This window comes from Homalodisca vitripennis, chromosome 4 (assembly GCF_021130785.1).
Source record: "Homalodisca vitripennis isolate AUS2020 chromosome 4, UT_GWSS_2.1, whole genome shotgun sequence".
Classification (NCBI taxonomy): domain Eukaryota; kingdom Metazoa; phylum Arthropoda; class Insecta; order Hemiptera; family Cicadellidae; genus Homalodisca; species Homalodisca vitripennis.
The window spans coordinates 71,573,699-71,594,904 of NC_060210.1; the positions used below are offsets into that span (position 1 = coordinate 71,573,699).

General features: G+C 33.6%; 1 protein-coding gene across 3 annotated transcripts in view; it reads right to left on the reverse strand.

Annotated features, from left to right (window-relative positions):
- LOC124359510 overlaps window positions 1-21,206 on the reverse strand; it is an 86,986-nt gene that overhangs the window by 25,812 nt on the left and 39,968 nt on the right. For all 3 annotated transcript variants that reach the window (XM_046812302.1, XM_046812301.1, XM_046812303.1), the window contains one exon: window positions 12,310-12,428. In XM_046812302.1, coding sequence (XP_046668258.1) covers window positions 12,310-12,428 — 119 coding nt within the window. The remainder of the gene's footprint in view (window positions 1-12,309; window positions 12,429-21,206) is intronic.

Here is a 21,206-nt window from a genome sequence, read left to right on the forward strand (position 1 = left end):
CCATTGAACGGTCATAATACGCCGAAATATCACAAGCGACAACGAAAGAAACATTCAAAGTGTTGATGGCGTTAAACTAAAAGATATTTCAATCTGTAGCCTGCACTTTACCTTGAAATTGCCAATTCAAAAGCTAAATTTGAGATCCCATATAACACTTACAAATTAAACAAATATCCATCCTGCAATCAGATTTACAAGAATAATCACCATTGTATTGTGCACAGGGTTGCTAAGGGCGACTGATTCTTAGTATGGCATTTTTGCACAAGAAGTAACAACACTTATTCTTTATCACTCAGAAGGTTAAACGCATTTTACAGTTCGTTAGATAGGCTACACTTGACTGGAACACATTGTGGAATCCTGTCTGTGAAGACATAAAAGTATTGATTGTTAACAACTTTACTGAAACCACTTTTTAGCCAACGCGTAGTAACATTAACGTTTAAACCTTCAACAATATTCAGGTTATGGTTTGTTCAAGGTTAAACTCACTTTCTAATGATGTAACTTACATGTGTTCTCCAACGTGGACCTAAAGATCTTAAAAGCGTAATCTTCTAGTATCGTGTTTCGTAACCTCTCACAATTACCTGTAATCTACAATGAGTTTTATAGAATCCCAGACTAAAGGTTACAACAATGAGTGAATGTCAAGTATTGATAACGCGTTAGTCAATGAAGTCAATTGATTTTCTCCACGAAGTAATAAGCTGTCAACTCTAATCCTACTTGTAATAGACCATCTTCTGTTATCACTTGAAGGTGAAGATGGCACTTTGACATTGTGGCATTGTTCTGCTATCCGACAGAAATTCTTTCTTTTTATTGTGTTGGTATACATTTGAATGGTTTCTTTATGAATATAACTGTAACAAAATTGACTTCAAGTGTAGGCGTTCTGTACGTTGTGATAAAAAATACTTGTATTAATATAATGTGTATCCTATTTCCAGAGTAAAATATTTAAAGAAGATATAAACCCTATTAAGTATATAATGGAAAGTTCATTTGTTGATATCCAGGCCTTTTCATTATTTACTTCGCTGCTTTTGAGAAACTTGAGTCAAATTTCCCGATAAAACAATTATCAAATTTTTCCAATTTTTCCTAGCAAACTATATTCTTAACTACTTTTTTATATGCAGCAAAGTTCTAGGCCTGATAACAAAATTACGTAATTGATAAGGTACAATTGGTTTACAAATAGTTAAAATTGAATTATGAGAAAAATCAAAAACGGTTTTTTAATCTAATAGGAGTTTTTACGCTCTTCTAGTTGAAAAATACAGTTTCCAAATTCTAATACTTTTCAAAGTTACTGGATCAATAATAATTGTTTGCTTGAATATGACTTCAATCGTAAATTTCAGAATGTAGTCAATTAATTAATAAACAGAAGACTCCAGAGTAATTCAATTTAGGGACTCTGAAGATTACAATGAACTCAATATTAATAACGCATCGATGTACGTTTTATATTCATTAGCTACCTTAAAATTGTTATTGTAATAATTGTATGGTTTTATCAAAAGTATTTCAGTGTTTGTTATAATGTAATTATAGATTGTTAAATTGATGAACAACCCAAATAAGCGATAATAGTATGTTGATTATAACTTCTTGTTGTCTGATGTCTATTTTAATTGAGTATTTTCTTCTTAAAGCATTTGATATATCTAGATTCCATATTCAAGGATACACCTATCAAATTGATGTTTAAGGTGTCTGTATTGAGCATAAATAAAAAGATAATGGTTATTAGAAAGTTAACCTAATAAAAAAAATACAATAATATCTCAAAACTTTTGAACAGACTTAAATTCTAATGTTCCTTCATGACTAAACGAATAAGACCAATTGAATATAAGAAAGTTACTGAAGTATTCACAAAACACTATGACAAAAGTTTTAATAAAAATTATATTTCGTGCAAACAAAAATCTAATTTATTACAAGACTAAACCTGTTTGAGGACCATTCACGAATTCATGGGGTAAGTTATACGGAGGCAATAATAGTGACGAAGAAGGTTGTCCTTAAGTTCAATTAACACTTAAAGGAATAAGTCTCTGATTACATTTTACATGCCTTTAATTACTCCAATTTGCGGGTATAGCTATAAATCAAACCAGATGTAGGCCAGGGCTCAGTCAAGTGTCCAACATTGCTTGAGTAGATTCATGTCCTCTGAAATGTCCTTCAGTTGGTGCGGCGCGGCGCGGGGCGACAATTCAGTATCACCGTCGTTGTGACAGCATCTAGTCGATTCTATAAATAAGTAATGACTTCGGCCCATTTGATTGTGCAAGGGTCCCGCCTAAGGCAGGAGAAACCTTCCACAAGGTTCCGCCGAAGGTCTTGTGTCCTCGAGCTGCCGGAGAACTGACCAAGACACGATTGATCTTTCACGAACGGTCATTATACTGACAGTCTCGCCTCACTATACATCCATTGTGAGGTCACACTACACATGGACCCGTCTGCAGTATCTAATAGCAACTTGTTAAATTTCGTAACGATTAGTTTAATTAAAGTTTATGCCAGTAAGACTGAGCATATTACTCAAGGGTTTGGCAAAATGTCTCTTCTGTCTGTCTGACCGCACGATAGTCGAGCTATACACTTGAAAGTTTGCATGAAGCTTCATTTCTACATAAGCTATTGAGTTCGATAATGGTGTATATACTTCCATGGGATTTTGCTAATCGTTAGCGAACTCTCTGTAAGGTATATTGAGAACAAATACTAAAGACGTAAAATTTTACATATTTAGCTATTACTCATGTGTATAGCAAATATTAATCTTCGGTTTGTTTGCTTAATCAGGATATCTCCACAATGGATTAAGCTATAAACTTAAACTTTGCATGATGCTTCATTTTTACATAGAGATAAAAACGATGACGATGGTTCATATCCCTCTGTGGTAATTTGCTAAACGATAGCGCAACCTAACTGTCCACAGTAAACAGGTATCAAGAACGAATTGAGCTCACGGACTTAAAATGCATGCAGTTGCAGTGAAACCTGTTAGCGATACAGTGTGTAACGTACTCCTATATTTATGTATTCGACGAATAAATATTCTTAACACATTATAGTACATAGCGCCAACCTCACCGGACACAATAGGTGCGAAGATTGATTTCTCAATTTCAAATAAGATTTAAAGTAAAATAGCCATTATATTCGAAACATTTCCCCCAAAATTCCTTCACATTATTGGTCTTACTGGGCATTTACTGAAAGCGTTTTATGTAACTAAAACAATCATATCATCCTCTATTTCGAATTAAAAACACGGCACATGATCACTAATATCGATTTGAAATATTTATTAGTAAAATTAATCTCACATGATATTCTTCAATTTGTATGTTAAGGAGCAATGTTATCCTAAATAACATAATATGTGGAGAAAGAACTAAATATTTGAAAAATATCTACGTCATTTTAAGACTGACTGGTGGATAAAAACATTGTTTATTGCATTGGCTGTAAACAGCACCGCTCGTCATCGGCTGATAATGTGCCACTCCTTCTGGTAAATTTGGCCAAGAATGTTTAACAACAAAGATTGCATCACATCACGGTCGTAAATCTCAATTTACTTAGCAAACGTGTAATACATGATAATCAATTAGGTTCGAATTATATCATTTAATTTCATGTTGATTTCATTAAAATTACATTTTCTGAAATTCATCATATCTTATTAATTAACAAAACAGGATTTCACAATACATATCGGAAATAACGACCAATAGAAGCCTCTTGTCTAGATGTGACTAATTGGGAAGTTTCCGATGAGACTTTTCCGTTAGCATTATTGTGTCTAGGAAAGCTACTTACTATCTTATTGGGCAACGAAAATTTGTGGTGTAAGAAATTAGTGCAGTGTAAAATGCAGTTTTACAAGTGTTCACAGTTTTACCAAATGATCACGCCTACTTCTTGATTACACTGAAACGTGTTCCGCGTTTTTATACGTAATAACCCAGTTGTTCCACAAGGTCGAGGTTATCACGGAGGTGATAAGATTGACAGGGAGGGGTCGAGTGCCGCTCACTGATAAGGGCGGGACAGCTTTTCCACATGATGGCCGGTGCCTTATCAGGTCAATGTCGATACGAGTATCTCTCCGCTCTGTAACCGACGTGACATTCCTCGACAGACCGACTCTGCTAACTACGTTGTTAACACTGTCATCTCGTTAGGAGTATCTATCAACCATGAGACAGAGTTCGCACTGAAAGACATTCACTTTTCCTTTCTCAGACCAGGTGTAATATAGCCTTAGGTCTTATGGACAGTTAATTCTTAGTAACGACTAATACCACCCTCAAATGTTATAGTTATTTCACACTCACCAATGTCCCGGTGTTTCTTAAAAGCGATACAGACCAGACTGGATTGGTGTAACCAAACAGGTGTCTTTAGGTCGGATTTTCATTTCTAAACTTGACTCACAAAATAACTTAAACTCTTAGGGAATATAGTAAATACACAATAATACTAAAAAGTAAAAAAATATTTATTCTTACATTCATCTGTGGTTTTTGTGGCCGAAAAACAGATTGAGGTCAATATGAATGAGAGACAAAAATAAGACCATAGGCAAGAAGGAATTTGTAGCCTTCCTCAAATTAAATGATCACCAGTAATCACTTACTTTAATGTTATTTCAGGCGTAAAGTTAGTTTTTAGTCTAACTGTAAAGCATTTATCACAAAAAGTACGAATAAAGCCACAACGAGGCTATTCCTTATGAGAGTAGAACTTGTCCATCTACCCGATCATCGGAGCATGGTTCGGAAATAACCCTAATCCGTTGGTGATTCGTACTATATATGCGTGTCTGACGCAAATACCGTGCCCTCATCATTTACTTTTCATCACTTAAGCCACTATTTAAGGTATACCTTAATTCAGTTGTTACTTCTATAGCAAATCAATTCTCATTATTCACCTGAAATAACTGGAAATTTCAATTTATTTTTAGAAAATCACAATTATTATTACTAACAGTACTCTATACTACTACAGTTTACTTGACACTGCAAAGGGCTTTAAATACAAAATATCAGTGTAAAATGTGCTTTTGTGTAAACAGTTACAATATATAAAATGTGCAGTTCGTTATGAGAATCATTGACCCAATGTTTGACAAGTCACGTGCTTCAATAGTGAAGTGGGAGCCAAGTCTGCATCGTCTCCTCTTGTGACCTCAGACATGACCCGAGATAACTTCTCACTCTGGTGATGGCTGGCTGAGTAAATGTCTTCCTCGGATTCGTAATACGATTGTTTGCTTGCATAACGGGCTTTCCGTGTACAAGTGCAATACATACATGAGAATTGAAAGATTTAGAGGCAAAATGTGGAAAAACCTCTGCATGAAAGGTGTTTACTGAAGTGTTCAGAGGTGATTTGGAATAAAATAAAACTTACTTCATGGGAATACTTGGATTCCACATAAAATACTGGAGTAATGTGACACACGTAAAGTGTTATGAAGTGGAATATAAACTACTTACAATTAGAATTAAATGGCAGCATTGCTTCAGAATTTATTGAGATCCAGGTAATAATAACGATAATGCTCTACTGAAGGCTACAACTTTTATCAGCGAGGCCCAATCAATTAAGAATGTTAACCAATGCAAGTCAGTAGGGTAAAGTGAACGGATATACAGGCAATAGCTAGTAATCTTATATAATAAGCATAATGTAAGGCCTGGATCAATCCTTAGTACAGAGTTCTGGGAAGTGTGACCCAACAATTATGATGCAACAGTGTGCAAATGACGACAAATCTTTCGTGATATTGTTAGATCAAAGAAAATCCTCAACAATAAAATTACTGGGAAAGGTAAATAAATAAGGAATATGCACTTCGTAACGGAAATAACAACTGTATTTTAACAATTTGAAATTTACGTGTGACCACTTCCTTTATCTAGAAACTAGAAGTAATTGACCAGAAAATGAGATGCCCATGCCATTTGCGGCAAGTAAGAGATTTAGTATAACAATGGCTGTGAAAACTGTTCCCCGCCAGGTCGCAGGTTAACTATAGACCGGTCCCTCCATGGCATGCGCGTATACCGCGGCTGTGCGTGCGGCGGTCTCCCGCCGAGGCCGAGCAAGTCACTGGCCCAACAACTCAGCGCACAAGTGTTACCTATTTCTGTACTCAAATAATTCAATATCGTCTTTGAGCTCACTATATTAAAGTACTTACAAAATCTGTACTTAAGTACATTTAATTAATATAAATAAAACATTTAATCTATTTTTGGAGTTCAGAAATAAATTCGATTTCATGAACATTTAAATATTAATTTATGTAGTAACAATCCGACGAAGTATAATAAGACCAAACCCCTGTTGACTAACATGATATTGATGTAAACATATAAATAGTAAATTAAAATACTATAATAGCCAGTGTACTGTCAGATGATACTAAAGATGGAGAACTAAGCTGAAACAATTTCTGGTACATTTGATTGTGTACACCGTATATACAAACAAAGTTCCGATTCTTAGATTAAACATTGTAGAGTAGTAATGATAATTAAAGTACCTCAGGTAGTCTATAAAATGCCAAAAATCCGATTATTTCCTCCAGTAGGAAATTACAAGTAAATGCTACAATTTTGATCATACTTTTATGTTCAATATAGTGTTGTTTTAGACACATGTAGTTTTTAAATGACTTAAACATTTCCCAAGTACAAGAAAGTACTCCTAATACAACAAGGAAAAGAAATGCAGAAATTATAATTTTCGTCAACATTTCCTCCCTATGCTGCATTTATCAAACGGAGAGGTGAAATGTTTGACTTCAGCCAAAGCCACAAAATGTATTGTGTTGAAAGTAACCAAATACGTACACTTCCATTTCAATATGGCTAATAACTGCACAAAAAATATTTAAGTGAATGCCAGTCAGTTCAGTTTAGCTAATTTAAATGTATGAGTGGTTTTCTTACCATTCGTCACAGACGTCAATTATCAAAAGGAATACTGACCACTATCCAGATCACATGAATGGAGGCCCAGTTTGAAACGTTACTTGTGAGTGAAAGATAACATCTAGTGTCCAGCTTATGTTCGAGTGGAATGATGCTAATTTATTACTTTATTTACATTTAACATATCCTACATTTAACTATATTCACTGCGCTGTGCACTGTTAGCCTATATCCAAAATCAGTTCGAAGGATATGATTCGAACAAATTATATTGGTGTACGATAAGTTAAATATTTGCTTATTTTGGTTGGCTGCAAAAAATTATTTCTGTTACAACTCATAGAATAACAGAATATTTTATGTAATTATTAAGGTAGACGAAGCCATTGCAGTTGAGTTCACTGCTTTCACCACCCAACACGAATAGGTGAAAGTGGGTGTAGAACAATTTCATAATGCAAATAAAATTTTAAAAATTGTTCGTTATTTAAGTTTTTAAAATTTTCTTAAATAAAACAGCGATGAAATGCTAACCTTAAATCGCCTTTTTAGCAAAATGTGAATATATATTGACCATTCTGAAGAATGGTCAGGAACAAGCTTGACTAGACGCAGATACAGAAACCGAATCCTCTCCTGTGCAACTATCTTCTCACTAGCCACGTAACATAACATTTTCAAAGTCTACACTCGCTTTTGATCTTCCTGAGCAAGAATCTCTTGGTTCGGAAAGCACAATGTTTACACGGCATTGAATGATAAGATAGAAGTGTTATGTTACGTGACGAGCGAGAAGGAAATATACCCTTTCCTGGTCGTGCGCTGGCTTTTGAAGTTTGCTCTTAACACAACCGTGACATAAATGATTCGCACACATATCAAATTCAAATTTAAAATCTTTATTGCCATATACATTACGATTTGTATAGAAATCGTCAGAATCAATTGGTCAAACATACAGTTTATGGTCTCATAGCCCACTCATATCTGCCTCAATATTCGCAATTACAGCACCGGTTGTCGTATGCGATAAACTAGTCAGCACTATAAAATGCTTGAGACGCTGAAAAACGTTTCAAACGAGTTTTTAACGCTTTGGGCGTTGTATTATAGAATTTGGCAACTTGTTGATATAACGATTTAGGGTAAGTGTTCGTAAACCCCGCCCTGTGTCTCCCATTTCGTTAGGTGTCTCTGCCTTTTGTCTCATATCCACGAATGTCTGGACCTCTTGTCAGGGCACATTTAGACATAAGAAATAAATAAGGTAGTCTCTAAAATGAACAGGATAGCCTTCAGAGTTTTAACTTTTTGAAGGCTTCCTTAGACGATTCTCTAAACTCCAGTTGTGCTATTATCCGAATCGCTTGTTTTTGCATTTTAAACACTCTTAAAACCGACCTTTGCGCTGCCCCTTTCCGACAACGCCAAAACTTTTGGTAAATCAAGCTTCGATACGCCGTTTTCAAAACCTGAACAGACCGCAGACCTTCAGTATTTGGCCAAAGACCTCAAAACATAAATGAACGAGTACAGTCTGGAGCAAACACGGTCAATTTATAATAAACACTTTCAAATACCTCAACAATAAATAACAATTAAGATGCGTGAGGAGAGGGAACTTGCATTTCTAATAACATACCCAAGAGCATGAAGAATCTTAAAACGCGTTGAAGAGTTTTCGTTTTTTATTTATTTTTTTTTTATTCGAGCAGATGAAGTTTATGAGGCTTCCTATGAGGATTATACAAATAATCAAAATGTATAGTTTAATATTAAAGCATTTTGTCTGACTATTTAGGTGAACATATTTAATTATATATTCTAATTAGTGCTGCTGCAATTACAATTTTTATAAATATAAATAAATTTATAGTGTTGTAGTAACCCACGAAAATAAGCTTTTATACATTTCCTAAGGTTTAACTTATTCCCAGATGGATATTTTGACGTGACAACGTCTTAAATTAGGTTGCGGCTCGGAGTCACTCATGAAAAAGTGTAACGCCCGGTAACGTTACGATGCCCGTCCAGTGGGTCCGCCGCACGGGATCCGCACGGGATAAAGCAGATAACTGTGGGTCCGCCGCACGGGATAAAGCAGATAACTATGTTTATTCGTGAAAATGTGGAGTGCTTAGATTCGTCATTTACAACAACTACAACAATAAAGGTAAATAATTGTACACTGATATTTCATTATCGTAAACTATGATTGATTGATTAATTGTTAGATTGACACAAAAGTTGAGAAACTGAGTTTATAGGTTATGTCATACTATTGACAAATGTTGATAGTGTTAAGTAAATTATTAGTTTAAATCACTCTGCAATCAATCGTAATTCAGTCGATTGAGAAGAAACAGCGCGTATTGCTAGTCAAACATTTAAAATAACAAATTATAACCTCTAACCTGTCATAACAGTGCGACCAAACAAACGAACTAAACCGACCAATCACCACGCGCGGAGTTCGAATTTAACTGTGTTTAGCAAGAATTTCAAATTCCAATTTTAGTAAATGTTTTATTCAACTTTACCATTTACAATAACAAATTTTAATTAATTTCAAATTATGTACAATGTTTTAGTAAACAAAATATATTTCTATAGTTAAAATTTGTGCAATTCTTATTTTCATTCAATTCCTTGTTCCTATTGTGCAATTTAATAATATTCATATCAATAAATATTCTACCGAGAAAAAGACGTTGTCACGTAAAATCTTCGCCCGTAAAACCGACTTTACAGGCAACCATAATTTTTTATTAAAATTTAAAATACCCAGGTATTTATGAACCTTGGGTATTCACTCTGGGCATTTTATATCTCAAATCGATTCCAAAATTTGAATAGAAAATATACAAGCAGAACTGCGAGAGTAGGCTGGATGGTCTGACCAGAGACTGGAAATGTGTACAGTAAAGGTAATTGTGGAATATTGAGGTCAGTGTGTACGCCAACTGTCAGAACTCGTTCCAATATGTTTGGATATGCCCCGAAGTGTGGTTTTTCCTTCCTCTGCGATTCAGTGATTAGTGGTTAGTTCCCATGATCATCTTTTGGGAGTCAACTTTCCACCAATAAACATTATTTATGTGGTAGTTTGGCATTTATATAAACTCTTTTCCTCATTGCTTTCGAAATGTAAACTAATTTATTTTACTCAGATAAATTTAATCCATATACTACGTATGGGAGTGGCGTTAGTTTAAATGAGTCAGTATTGTGGTTATAAGAATCTTTTCAATAGTTAATTTCCTTTCCTATGATTGCCCTTCTTCCATATTTTTTTTCTATTTATATTGATTACAGTGTAAAAAATTAGTATTAGATTCAATTATATAGTGTTTTTGAACTGAAATACTACGTTTATAATATACTTGTTGTTATGTTTAGTAAAAGCTATGCAAAACAAGAACCACATGTAGCTAAGACACTACATTAGCGAAATACTAAGTCTTTATAAACACATTTTAGATGTGTTCAATCCAACCGAGTAGCTTTCTAGGAAAGTGAGCATGAACCATCCGATGGCTTGGACTGATCGTTCCTGCGTGGGATAGGTGAGGAGATGATGAGTCTCCCTCCTCCCCCCAGGCTACTCCTGCGTCGTGACGAATCTGTTTCGCTTGGATGAAGATGATCGGGTAAATTATTACCTTTTCCTCCTCGTGAGAACAGGGTACAGGCCAATCGTCGGGATTGAACCGTTTCTCCAACACGAGTTCATTACACTCGCGGTGTTCCTATTGGTGGGTTACAGATTATTGTGGAACTAGCTCTACACAGCAACTCCAAGTGTAAAATACTGTGTGAATTGAACTGAGCTTTGTAAAACGTTCCAGAGCAAAATTCATATACGAGGAATATGGTTTGAAATGGAACAATGATGCAAGAATAAGATGATAGTTCCTTTCAGTGGTTAAACGGCCTCTGAGAATGTACAGGCAGGAGGTCTGTGGTTGCTATTACTTCACATCACCTGTCCGTAGGATCCGTTGCCCAAAGAGAATATAATTACGAGTGAGTGATGTAAGCGGAAACTGTGCGGCGGCGACCGCTCGCGATCCACAGGGGACACACGAACAGTAACTGTATCAATTTCAAAAACTCCTTACAGTTGATTACGCTTGCTCTTCATATTAGTGAATATTTAAAAGAAATTCTTTCGTTGTTAAGTGGGCAATTAGTCGGAGATTATAACTACAGTGTGACCAGACCAGTTTTATTTTTTACTACCATAGAGGAAAGTTTGAGAAAATTCGTACATTGACTAGTGTGATTGACTTCCTTCATATGGCATTGCAGTTTAGCTGTAATAATCAATAGACAAATTATAGATTGATTGATTATAACATTATAGCCATATAGGAATAATAAACTCTATAACAGTTTTTAGCTTTCTAAATAAATTAATTGAAAACATCGAATTTTCAAACGAACAAAAAGGACAATGCATGAAGCTTTATCGTGTATTGCTTCATATTACGCATCGATTCTACTTTGTTGACTGAATGTCAATCAGCAATACAAAACCCCAATACAGGCACAACTGTCCAGATTCAGTTTAGCATCTCAAATCATATTTGAAATGTGTCTGATGTCAAACAATCTTCTCTAATATTGTATTCTACTTCAGAACTAATTTGATTTTTTGATATTGATAATGTTAGTTTACGCGTTTACACATTATACACACTTTATCAATAATCATTAATTCGCACAATTACATTCTGATCACTATTGCCGTTTTTGTTTACTTAAACGTTACTGATAAATCGGTGAATTTTTGGGAGTGCTAAAGGTTTTTGAATTCAAGAAGCTATTTTTTAGGAATTCCACTATCGCGACATATTACAACAGACTGAGTAGAAAGCAAGAAAACTAATGAATATGTAGAGGCTTATCAGTGCCGATCGCTGTTATCAAGAGTTATATCGCTCAATTTAATTAATTCCTAGAACTTGATTGTCAAGGTCCGGTTAAACATTCACTACGTTCTGTGTCAAGGAATAATTCTGTAAAATAATGTTTCGAAGTCAACTCCTACTCGTATACTTATTGTTGCAGCACGGAGACTATTTCAATCACAACTTGCTACACTCATAGGACACTTTATTTATTAGAACTAGGATTTCTTATTTCACTTTATATCTATGTATATTTAACTGTTTCAAGGCTGATGCTATTAGAAATCTCAGGAAAGTGTGATATAAATATTTTATTGGATTGTCTAGAAAATGAAGTGCTTCATTGATATTTAGAATCTTGCTTGAACTTATGAACTTAAAAGAGCAAAGTTACCAATGTACTCTCTCACCTCTGCGCTGTCGGCGGTGACGATGTTGGGAGCAGCCTGAGTGTCCGTGGACCGCCGCCGATTGCTCTCCAGAGTCGACAGTGATTGCCGGAATCCGAGTTCATCGCCAACACTGAACCCTGCAATCACACTTTTATTGTAATCAGAGGTCCATCAACTTATGTACCTAGATCACCTTTGGTTAATATTCTACCAGGGTTAAAGACAATGTGTACTCTAATAATTTAGTAACAACAATTTTCAATTAGGAAGAAACTCAGTACTAGATATATAGCAAATATAAGGTGGGAAATACGTCAAAAAGTTAAATATTAAAAAAAGTTTACAGAATTTATTCTTTGCTCTTTCGCGAGAAAAGTTATACGGTTTATGTGATTATTTTTAGTAGCTAAGTGTCAATGACAATATCCTGACAAGATGCTCGGTAATTTTATCTTAGATAGAATGTTCTCATACATTTATTTTTTGCCTTATTTTCTTTCCTTTGTGTTTGAAACGTGACATTAAACAACAACAACAAAGTAATTTTGTTATTTCCAGACGAATAAATTATTTACAATGAAATAACATTTTGTTTTAAAGGTTTTGAAAATATATTTTCGCGACTTTTTTAATGTTACCAAAAACGGCCAATTTTACTGGTCGATACATGGACGTATCTGTTTAAGCTTGTCTCTTTAAAACAACAAAATCTGAACCTTCTGCCATATTTTTGTTAAATCTGGTACATTTCCTCTAGTAAATATAAAACTTCAGTAGCCTACTTTATTTTGGCCCAGTTAGACCTTTTCCCAGCATATATTATGTTGATTTAAAATTTCTTCAAAGAAATTTGTTATTGTTGTTTTATAGGTGATACCTAATTAAATCCCAAAGATGTTTAAAGAAAGGGAGTGAAGTCCGATATGTAATTATTGATTAAAAAGTTAGGCCTGGATTTTTTCTATTAACGGGTTTTATTCAAATTCTGCTTGGATGTGCCGAGTATGGCATACTAAGAAACTGGCTCGTGTTTTAAACCATGATTTATGTTAAACTCGTTTTTCAATAAAAGGTAATGTACAAAACCAGGGCCAAGGCCCGTTTTTAATAAAACGTAGAACGTACATTCCATATAGCAGAGTAGAATCAAATGAATGTTCTGGACCTCTTATTATATACAGCTTTCATCAAAATGTATCAATATTTTATGTCTTATCCAAGTATTTGTATTGAAAACGTTTGGACCAAGGAGGCTGAGCTCTAGGTAAAACAATTTTTATTGTTTTTAACAACTTTATTTTGAAAGCTTTGTTAGTCTTTCATAATAATTGACATTGTAATTTTATAATTTGACGCCAAAATGAAGACCTGATTGATTTATGTCAAATATGATTAGAGGGGCCGAGCTTCATTGAAACAATGACTCCAGCGACTGTACTGATTGTCCTGATGTGATTGTATTGTAACATCACTGGTCTCAGACCTCTGTTGTTGAAGAGTGACAATACTTGACAAACTTAACTTAGTGAATTCAAGGGTAGGTCAAAGCCCGATTTCCAACAAATGCGGCCAAATGGAGCTGAAGCATATCTAGTCCAGTCGTATTACCTGATTGAAAAAATAAAATGTTTTCTTACAGCAAACTAATGGCACAATTTAGTCAAATACATCATAAATAATAAAAAAAAACCATTCCGAACCAAAATCGTCTATTAGGGGGTATAGGAGGGGTGGTTTTTTAGGGGTGAAAATGGGTTTTTGCAATTTGTGAGTAAACAATGCATCCTATTGAAAAATGTCAAATATAAAAAGTTGTTGGAAATGAAAAAAATCTACAACTTATATAGTAATCATTTTTTCCCTAACCTCAAAAATTTCCCAAAAAAATTCAAAAAACCATTTTTTGGTTTTTAATTTTTTTCTTTTACAAAAATGGTTCGATTGAGCTAAAAGTTTGATCAAATATACTATGTTCTATTCTAAAAATACTGTATTTTTTTTCATTAAGAAATATTCAGGCGTTATAATAAAATTTCACTTTAAAAAAAATATTTTGATAATTTTCAATCACCATTTTGAAAACATTTTTTTAAATCAAAAAAGGTTCTCTGACGGCTCATTATTTTCGTTTTTTTTGTCTATTTTAAAGAAATGAAATTAAAAATATGTAACTTAATTGAAAAAAAACTGCAGAAAAATTGAAAATAAACAAAATATTGACATTTTTTCATTATACATTGTATTATTTACGTGGAAAAATTGTTATTATTTATTTAAATTATAACTTTTTTTATGTTGAACAATTTTCGAATATTTTGAAAAGTTTAGAAACATTGTTGAATGTGAAAAAGTTAGATTACAGGTATATATATTACAGGTATATAATAGTGTCCTTGAAGCAAAAGGGGCGGGGTCAATCCTATTCTTCTTCTATTATACGGGTCTCAGTATGTTTCTAAGCATTCAATAAGCAGCTGCTTTGTCGTCAGTCAAGTTATATTGGAGTAGTGTCGTGAAATAAGCCTCGTGATTAGCAATTTACAAGATTTTTGTCCATATAAAATACAAATCGTAAGTAAAACTTTAAAATTTTGCGAAACAAAATATTATACAAATTATTCAATAAAAATTATTAAAAATAATACAGATCATAAATCTTTGTCTCTGTACATACAATTTTACTCATGCTACTTATCTAGTAATTTTTAACGTATTTTCAGTATACTAATTTTATCGTGCTTTCTGCATTTTATAGATTCATGTAAATGGTGGGAAAGGTACCTTCTTGTATCATTTGTAAAAGCCGCGATGGAGATTTGGTGAAAAATAAAAAGTCGAGGGATAGATACTCTTATTTCGTCAAGTAAACAAAGCAATGATCAGCGGTACAAAACATTTCAGAAATTTGACTGAAGAACACATTCATGATGGTTGTCGATCGGCATACAATAGACCTCGATCAATTGTTACAGCTTCCAAAGAACAAACAAGAAAAAAAATCTATTGGAAGAAGATTATGAAAGAAGCATGTGATTTTGATTTTGAGCATCATTGTGTTTTTTGTGAAGAAACCTTGTAACCAAAATAGAGCATTTCGCGGCATGCAAAATTTCCACGTAATTGTTAAATATGCATGATTCATTATTATTTTGCTTAATGCTTACAAATAGCACTGGTATAAAAAAAAATTATAATTTAAATAAATAATAACAATTTTTCCACGTAAATAATACAATGTATAATGAAAAAATGTCAATATTTTGTTTATTTTTCAATTTTTCTGCAGTTTTTTCAATTAAACTACATATTTTTTATTTCATTTCTTCAAATAGACAAAAAAACGAAAATAATGAGCCGTCAGAGAACCTTTTTTTGATTTAAAAAAATGTTTCAAAATGGTGATTGAAAATTAATTATCAAAATATTTTTTTAAAGTGAAATTTTATTATAACGCCTGAATATTTCTTAATGAAAAAAATACAGTATTTTTAGAATAGAACATAGTATATTTGATCAAACTTTCAGCTCAATCGAACCATTTTTGTAAAAGAAAAAAATTAAAAACCAAAAAAAATGGTTTTTTGAATTTTTTTGGGAAATTTTTGAGGTTAGGGAAAAAAATGATTACAATATAAAGTTGTAGATTTTTTCATTTCCAACAACTTTTATATTTGACATTTTTTCAATAGGATGCATTGTTTACTCACAAATTGCAAAAACCCTATTTTCACCCCTAAAAAACCACCCCTCCTATACCCCCTAATAGACGATTTTGGTTCGGAATGTTTTTTTTTATTTATTTATGATGTAATTGACTAAATTGTGCCATTAGTTTGCTGTAAGAAAAACATTTATTTATTTGACCATTTTTAACTGCTATTTCTCCTGGACTAATCATATAAGCGTAAATCAAGTGGCAAATCCGAGCGTCTTACCGCGTTGGGAGAGTCTATACAAATTAGGAATTGTCAGGAATGACCGAATACGTTTGGAGTCAAGGACACAACGCCTTTGGTGAAAACCGTAATCAGCAGGTCTGTTCTTTGTTAGTGAAAAGACCTTAAAAAACTTATCAGTGGTGTTATGGATTGATGCAAAAACAAATCACTTTGAAACAGATTTTTCGTTCAGAATATTACGCGATTCATAGAATGTACAGTACGTCTAGTATCTTTAGAGACAAAAGGTTAATATAGAAAACCCTACGTTTACGATTAATTTACAAGTGAATGAATAAAATTATCCACAATAGCTTTGAAAATTATTGAAATAAGAGTTCTTCAAGCGATCCTATGGACTTAATCAAGTTTTAAAATGTTATCAAGAGGGTCACTTGTGCTGCAATGGATAGACATCAATGTGAACTGAACACTATATAGCATCGTTATTTTGTGGTTTTGCTCTATTTGGTTTATCCATCACTGCCCACCTTTTGCAGAAGTCTCTCAAGTAATAGAAATGGGTATCCCCGATATCCGTTTGCGCGGCGAGGATAGTAATGGGGAGTTGTTAAACCGTTCAGTGGGTATAGAGTACAGGTCATTATAGAAAGGAAGCAAAAACCGTGGACAAATAATCTGTACTTAAATAGATTCATAAACGGACTTGTTGGTTTATCTTATTGCTGTACACTCTTAGATTTGTTTCCTACACAAATGCACAACTAACGCGAGTGCCATGACAAACACAAAAAACAGAGGTACATTTTGCAATAGTTCTGGTCAAGAAATGGAGTTGGTCTTCAGTTATACGCGGATTATATTGGAGGTTTTTCAAGTCATAGCGTTTTCATTGATCATTTTGCGGCTATAAGATGAATTAATTGGAAATGTTACTGTTACGATAGTAATGGTTTTATTATGTCTATAATATGTACCCACTCATAATACTTTATCTCTATCTTCAAGCACTACCTGGAGTGATTATAAGTTAAAAAAACACACAAATTATGTAGTTAATTAAAACTTGATTAGAAAATTGATGGTACAGTCATCCCGTCAGCGAATTTAATACCAATATTGTAGCGGTAATGGTATTAATTTATAATGCCGATACTTGCCTTACCCCACTGTATGAAGACTCCGAGGAACGGGTTTATATTCTATGATGGAGGCGCTAATGAATTACTGAATATCTATTACCCCAGACCACTATTACTGGCATGATCCCCTTAACAGTAACGGTCTATCGCTACGGTCCATTTATGTCTACAGCTATCACTCTGGTTAATGTCTTAGAACGACTATCGATTGTTTACTGTTTGAGCTCGGTTCTCCATGAGAGAGTTACTATAACGGTTGTTGAATATTGCTGTTCCTCTAACAAGTAATCGTATAAAACATAAAATAATTTGCAAAGTCTATTACGGAAATAACTGAGATTGATAAATAATATGTAGATATTTTGAAATTACATTGATTTTAAACATAGCCAAAGAAAAACTATCCAAGGCATGTGGAGTTAGCATGAACAGCCATACATACACAAGGGCATTTTAAGAAACCAATGTCTTGTCTTAGGGTTCCCTTAAGCATATCGGTTTTCATTTGTAATCTTGAAGAAAAATTAGGTCACACCCATTTAAGACAGCATTTATGAGAACAGGAAAAGTAGAAAATTTTTTAAATATACCATGAGGAGTAGTAGAATTTGAAACATAATTCTGGAACTTCGTGTAATAAGGCCTAAATTAAAACGGTTGAAAATAGAGACATGAGCTTTTTACAGTATGTACACGAAAAATTACGTGAATTGCGTGTTTTTTTTTATAGGAAAAGATTATTGAAATACTGTACAGGTAATTAAAAAATATTTAATTAAATCATGTCATTTTTACTAAGCCATTAATACGAGTAAATAAAACAACATTTTATTCCCTGATGTTTTTCATTTTTTTATCTCCAGCCATTTAAAATTTCTATTTTAAATGCCTGTCATTCCTTATGGCATAATCAAATAAACGGTTTTACTTTCTCTCTCTCCAGGGAAGTTATCTTCAAGGCCAGGAATTTAAAGTAACAACCAACCAACATTCGATTGCACTACCTGAGAAGGGAAACATTAATAAAAACTAAAAATATTAGTTTTCATCACTCGGAACAATATTATTACGCAATGTAAAAAAGTGAATATTTTTAAACTTAGGAGTTTAAATTTAATTTAATTTAGAAATTCTATTCTATAGATCTACACGAGCAAACTCGTGATTATGACCTGAGTGGAAATATTTTAACAACGCTTGTCAGATTGCTCTGTTGATGAGGAGTCATTTACAAAACCAGCCATAGTGAATTTAAAGATTCACCAAAGCCTTTGTTATTACTGTTTATTGAGCCTGTTTGGTAACAATAGTTTAAGTATTGTTTTATAAATTTAAAGTTCTCTTCAAAGTTTAACAATTTATCAACGTTTTTAGATTTTTTGACAGTAAGCAATACTCTACTTATGCCGAAAGGTAGAGAAATCAAAGTTTTAGGTAACAAAACAGCAACATAGGCTAGAATACAAAAAGCTGATCTATGAAAATAACACAGCAACTCTCAGTACGATGCAAAAATGACCACTAACGGCGAAAGGCGGAGCGAAACTGGATTAGCAACAGACGTAACAGCTCTCTTGTAACGTCTCGGGTTAGTATCACATGGAATGTAACAGTTTCCGGGCGCGAAACAGCTTGTGATTAAGTGTTGAGTGATACAACACATAGAAACATATACAACTAAGGGATAGGTACATAACAAGAATGATAATACCAATAAATACATGTTGTAAAAAATACAGAATTAGCCATAATAATATACAGTAGGTACTGAAACTGAATCAGCTGTAGTTGCTTTCTCGATCAGCTGATTCAGTTGTCGATTATTGCTACGGCTTGGTGTTCATTACTTCTTTCTTATTTGAGGTTAGTGTTTGCTAACATGGTGCTAACAATGGTAAAGAAAGTTTTTATTGTAGAGCATTATTTTCGCTCATACGGAATTGGACGTGCGGGTGGGCCAGGTTTGTCATACACTTCATTAGGTTTTCAGGCACATTTCCACAAAAACCCGCCTAGTAATGCTGTGATTCTTACTGTTGTTGAAAAATTTCGAAGAACAGGTAGTGTTTTGACATTTTCAGGTTGCCCAACTACTGTCTGTACAAATGAAAACCATGGAATAGTGTTGCAGCAAGTGTTACAGTCACCGAAAAGAAGCCTAGGTAACGGTTACTATGGATGCGAATTCTGACGAAAATCTGTTCTGATGAGTACGTCCGAAACCCTCGTCAGAACAAGGCGGTTACAGTGTGCGCGTTTTCAGATCTTCTGATAGTCAGTACGTATCAAAGCCGCGTAGCTAAATAAATGGATGGACTCGATGAACAATATTTTCTTGAAAGCCCGTCATTAAAAATAATGTCGTTGAAAAGGGTAAAAACAGAATAATTATGTTAACCCGATATTTGTTAGTATGTATGTAACAATGTATTTAATTAGTCAAATAACAATTATTTATTAATTATAACAAAACAATCTCATTAAAACAAATTAGATTCATAAAATTATTGAAAATCTGATTGACGTAACAATTAACCCTAGAAATAAACAACCTTTGTTTGATAAAAAGAATAAATTTCCTTTAAAAAAATAGTTTTACTGAAAAGCCACATTTTACCCACATTCACCCAAAATTGTGTTGTTCTGCTGCAACCTTATCCCGATTCTTCCGAGCAAGATCTCTGTTGTGGTAATTTTTATCTCTCATGTCCCACAAACACTTGTTCTCGTACACAAGACCGATTAATTTATTCATCAATATCCATGGTTAATTTAAGTTAATAACTCTAAAATTCGACGCACAAGGTGAAATAGGTTGCTGGCCGCACGAAAAAAATCAATTTTGTTTGATCGCTCAAATCGTTCTGACGACTTCGTGTCTTTTCTGACGCAAAAATCGCTCCCACTGTAAACAGTATCATTAGAAAACAGGCTTTTGTTTGTTCGGACGACTTCGTACGAACTCGTCAGTGCTCGTCAGAACAGATTTTCGTCAGAATTCGCATCCATAGTAACCGTACCTTAATGCGAGCTTCTCTTAAACCGAATATTAGAAATACGTCAACGCGAAGAATGTTCAAAAACATTGGTGGTTTTCCCTACAGGATACAAACTGGAAAACCTTTGAACTGTAGAAACAAACTAGCCAGAGTTTAGTACTGTGCTTCAATTTTAGCAATATGCTATGAAGAACCTGAGTTTCTGAGTGATGTGTGGTTTACTGATGGATGTCATGTGCACCTTAATGGTTTGATAAAGAAGCAGACAACACGTTTCCTTGGATTTGAACGTCCTGACATTGTTGTAGAGAGGCCACAGCATAGTAAGCGTGTAACAACCCCTATTCATGAAAATGATGATAAATCTACAAGAACTGTACGAGTGTTGCCTCAAACTGAACGGGGGTCATATTCAACATGTTAATACCCGAGTTTAACCAATTTTGCTTCCTTTGACTTGTATTTATTGGTAAAATCTATATGTAAAGTTATTGTATTTACCATAATAAAATATTACCATTTCAGTACTGTTTATTTTGGCTAATACTGTAGCATACCTTTCAACAATTGCATATTTTTGTAAATAAATTACAAGACATCAATATTTCATTTATTACAGTGTTACTAACAATGTTTAGGAGTTTATATTCTTATTAAACCAATCTGAAAAGCTTATTAGACTACTAAACACTTTGACAACTCGTGGTATGTGAAATAATTATGTGACGTGTCTGATAAATAGTGTAACGTGGCAAATTTGTATCGCATTTTGATAATCAGTCAATCAATCTATTATTTTATGAATTGGAGGTAAACACATTATTATAAATAAACAATATATTAATTTTATACTTTTAAATAAATATTAAAATTTA